At 32.0% G+C, this 4,252-nt stretch overlaps 1 protein-coding gene across 2 annotated transcripts in view; it reads left to right on the top strand.

Annotated features, from left to right (window-relative positions):
- The window catches only part of LOC106466391 (nuclear receptor corepressor 1-like), a 61,071-nt gene that overhangs the window by 41,771 nt on the left and 15,048 nt on the right, over positions 1–4,252 (top strand). For both annotated transcript variants that reach the window (XM_022394391.1, XM_022394392.1), the window contains exons 11-13: positions 483–568; positions 2,740–2,893; positions 3,773–4,006. In XM_022394391.1, the coding sequence (XP_022250099.1) occupies positions 483–568; positions 2,740–2,893; positions 3,773–4,006 (474 nt within the window). The remainder of the gene's footprint in view (positions 1–482; positions 569–2,739; positions 2,894–3,772; positions 4,007–4,252) is intronic.

The following is a 4,252-nucleotide window of genomic DNA, read 5'->3' as shown; positions in this document are numbered from 1 at the left end:
GTATTAAAAATGTTTGAAATATCACAGTGGACTGTTTATAAACATTTGTATTAAAAATGTTTGAAATATCACAGTGGAATGTTTATAAACATTTGTATTAAAAATGTTTGAAATATCACAGTGGAATGTTTATAAAAATGTTTGAAATACCACAGTGGACTGTTTATAATCATTTGTATTAAAAATGTTTGAAATATGTTTTTGAGTCTTATTGAAATTAAAGTTATTAGGAATTTTATTATACATTTTATTTTGATTAAAAAAAATTGTTGTTCTACTTTTTTGAACAATTTCCTTAAAATATTTTCATTTTAAGGAGCAGTATCTGTACTTTGTAACTTCTGTTTCAAAGTACAGATATATTGAACTGAAATTGTAAAATGTACTTGTATTCCTGCTTTATTTGTGATTTTCTGTATGAAACTTTCACAAATGATTGTTTTAACAGAAGTCTGACATTTTTTTGATACATTGTCTTTTAGGAGACTTTCCTGATGGAAAATTACACAAAACTGATGCAGGAATGGCTGAAGAAAATTGACAAAAGAAACAGTAACGGGAACAGGAGGTGAGTGTAATAATATTAAAGGCAGTCTGTAGTTTTTGAAAACTAGGCACACAATGTCAGTAAATTTAGGAATTTTTTTTTAATTTAGTGAAAAGCACATTTTTGAAAAGGGGGGAATCAAGTTTTTTTTTGTTTTTTTTTTTATGTTAGGAATGTTGCTTGTATGAGGATATATATTGAGGATATTAAACCATTTTTGAACACCAGGTGGCAACTTGTTTTTGGAATTCTGTGTAAGACTACTCTCTGACTATCTGCATTAGCTGTTCCCTATTTGGAAGTGATAAACTGGAGGGAAGGTAGCCATCATCGACTCTCGTGCTCCTATCTAATGGTGAAAAGTGAGATAGACAATCACATTACAGTGCCCCCACGGTGGAAAAGGGATGGCAAAAGCAAACTTTTATTAAACTCGTGTTGATGTCTTCCATAACCACATTTTCACTGACTGCGTCACATTTACTTAGATTTTGTTGAGTTGATGACATCACTGTTGGATGGTCCGTCTAGACATGCCTGTATTTGTAACTTTGCTGAAGTAATGAAGTGTGGATATACCATTATTTTCCAATCACAGAGATCTTACTTACATAATCAATAAAGGCGGGAAAAACAAATGTAACTGGCAGTGGTGTGAAGAGAGACTTGCACTAACAGACAGCATGGAGAGTGGGTACAGAAAAACTGACGTTTCTGGACAGGGAACTACAGAAGCAACAAAGAAAGGTACTTTATAATGACCACGCTAACGACGAACGGCTTGTGAAATAATTCTCGGAACAACTAAATCGAAATAATCAAACACTTCCAGGTGCCGAGCCAAACACGGGGAAGATAAGAACGGCAGATCGAGCAGAAGACCTCAAGTTATTAATGTTTGCCATTACTACTTGTTTCTACGACCAAGTTGAAAAAAATAAACATTTAGTAAACACACAAAGGCCTTAACAACAAGTTATTAATGTTTGCCATTACTACTTGTTTCTACAACCAAGTTGAAAAAAATAAACATTTAGTAAACACACAATCATGTAAAACTTTAAAGAATATTCTGATGTATTATTGTATGCTTATATTTCAAATAATCACATGTGTTTCTGGTGTTATTCTTCATGCTTGTTTCATTTTGTAGGTTTTGTAATCAAATGTGGTATTTTTTTTTCATATTTGATATGCCAGCTCCTAATATTTGATCGCAACAGTTTCAATAACAAAAATACAGTTCTAGGCCGCTCAAAACAGGAGAAATCTGTCGAATCTGGAGATAAATACCATGCTCGACAGTGCATCCCCCTTTATTAGTCTTGAGTACATACTTGTGATCCCAAACCTGATGTATAATTAATGGAAAACCTTTCCGTGTAAATTTTTAAATGACTTCTTTGAGATACATACAAGTTTTTATTTTTGTACTGATTTCACTTAGCCTTATGTTAGATAAGTTTAAAAATTTTAGTGTCATTTTAGGTTAGAAAGAGATTATGTACATACAGTAATGTGTTTTTTGGCTGATATGTATAAAACGTTTTTATTTTTGTATGTTTTAAACTATAAATTGTGAAAATAATTCCATTGTTTTTTTTATTAATCGGTAGTGATGACATTTGAAGGGCATACGATCGTTCAAACCCTATTATACGATTACTCTCTCTCTCTTGCTTTTAATTTTAGTTGCTGCGATATACACACCTTGTCCTCCGTACACCATACGTTAATATAATTTTGAATGTCACTGATTTCATTTCAGTATAACTTATTGAATATTTGTTGACACTCAGACTTATAACCAAATCAGAATTAAGCATTACTGCACTGTTCAAAAACAAAAGTTGTTTACAGTTACAGTGAAACCTCGATTTAACGCGAATTCGGATATAATGCGATGGGTCATTAACTCTTTCGACCTGGGCTCGGTCCCTGGGATCAACCTCGCTATAGTTCACATACTAATAACTTTTAATATTTTAAATGTATCTTTACAAAATTTTGTAGACTTATAGTAAACATTAGAAGCCTTCTTGAACCCCGATTTAGCACGACCCCGCTTGTTTCGCGATGACATTTTGTGGACCTCAACGATCGTGTTATAACGGGGCTACACTGTACAATTAAGTAACATTTTACATGAGACAAACACTGAAAAATAAGTAAAGTATATCTGTTTCTAACAGAGCTAAAGAGACCAAACAACGGGAGTTTTTTGAAAAACAATTTCCTGAGCTGAAGAAACAACGTGAAGACAAAGAAAGGTTCTCTAGAGTTGGACAGAGAGTGAAGAGTGAGGCTGAAATGGAGGAGATATTGGATGGAATCCATGAACAAGAGGTTTGAAACACAGTATACCTAGAACTTTTCTTGTTAATTTACTACTAAAGTAAAAAAAAAGTCACTGCGTAATATATATTTTAGAAAATCTTTTAATTTTTAAATCTTGTGTATTCGCATAAGTACTGAGTTTACCTTTTTAAACCTATAAAATTTAATACCAAAGCTGAGAACATCAGAAATTCTGTAATTAATACATGACAAGAAATTATTGCTTCTGTAGAATTTAAAAAAATTTTAGGTCACAAAATTTTCTTTTGTTAGTTTGATTCAGTTTATGCTCGTTACGAGTTAAAAAAAAATAGTGACGTGTTAGAATCGTTAAATATAAGTAGTGCTCAATTTTTTATATTTTCCACATGCACGTCTAGAAATCAGAAAGTAATTCTTGTTATGCATATATGTGCTTCTAAAAGCCAATAACGGTTTCGTGTAACGTGTGAATTTTTTAGAAGTGCGTGTTGCGAGATTCGTTACAAAAGTTTACAAACATTAAACCTAATCTTCTTTTGTTCACATAAGTTTGTTTTAAGCTACCTGTGATAAAATGAGAAATATTTTTTATGAAAATATAAACAAAAAAATTAGTGAAATTACCCACAGAGTTTTTTAAAACTATAATTATAATAAAGCAGTTTTTTTCTTGGAAAAAAAAAGGAAATTTCTTATGGTCCGTTTGATATACACGTTACCTTTTGTGACTGATACACTGCTATTTTTAAGTATGAAGTTTGGAAACCTGTTGTTATTTCCAGTACAAATTATCAGATAAATTTTATTTTTTAGGTTTTTTTGGGGAAGTTGAAATGTTTCTCATTATTAATAAAACAAAGTTGAGAATTGTAGGAATTAAAATATTGCCGTATAAAATTATTCTAGCTTGAAGACAAAAAAATGAAAAGTTATACTGTTATTCCCCCCATTCTTCTCGACCTGCGACGGAGGAGGATAAAATTCATAAACAACAATGGTTTCGTGGAAGATCTTGTGGCTGAATATCAGCAACGACATTTCCTCAATATGTGGACCAATCAGGAGAAAGATGTCTTTCGGGAGAAATACTTACAGCACCTTAAGAATTTTGTCTTCATAGCAAGTCATTTGGAAAGAAAGGTTTGGAAAAGTAGTTATAGTGATAGGAACTTTAAAAACTAAAAACTTTTTCTTTTTTGTCTTTTAATGCATCTTCGAGTGGTTATAACTCTAATGATATTCGCAACTGAATATCCAACAAATAATTTAAGGCTGCAAACATGGTCCATCTTTGTTTCATATTAAGATTACTAATATATCGTAGATAAGGCCTGGTGGATAAGGCGCTCGACTAGCAATCTGAGGGTCGCGGGTTCGAATCCCAGT

The sequence above is a fragment of the Limulus polyphemus genome, unplaced genomic scaffold, assembly GCF_000517525.1.
Source record: "Limulus polyphemus unplaced genomic scaffold, Limulus_polyphemus-2.1.2 Scaffold2247, whole genome shotgun sequence".
NCBI classification, from domain to species: domain Eukaryota; kingdom Metazoa; phylum Arthropoda; class Merostomata; order Xiphosura; family Limulidae; genus Limulus; species Limulus polyphemus.
The sequence above is the reverse complement of the archived record's forward strand: the minus strand, read 5'-3'. Positions and strand labels throughout refer to the sequence as shown.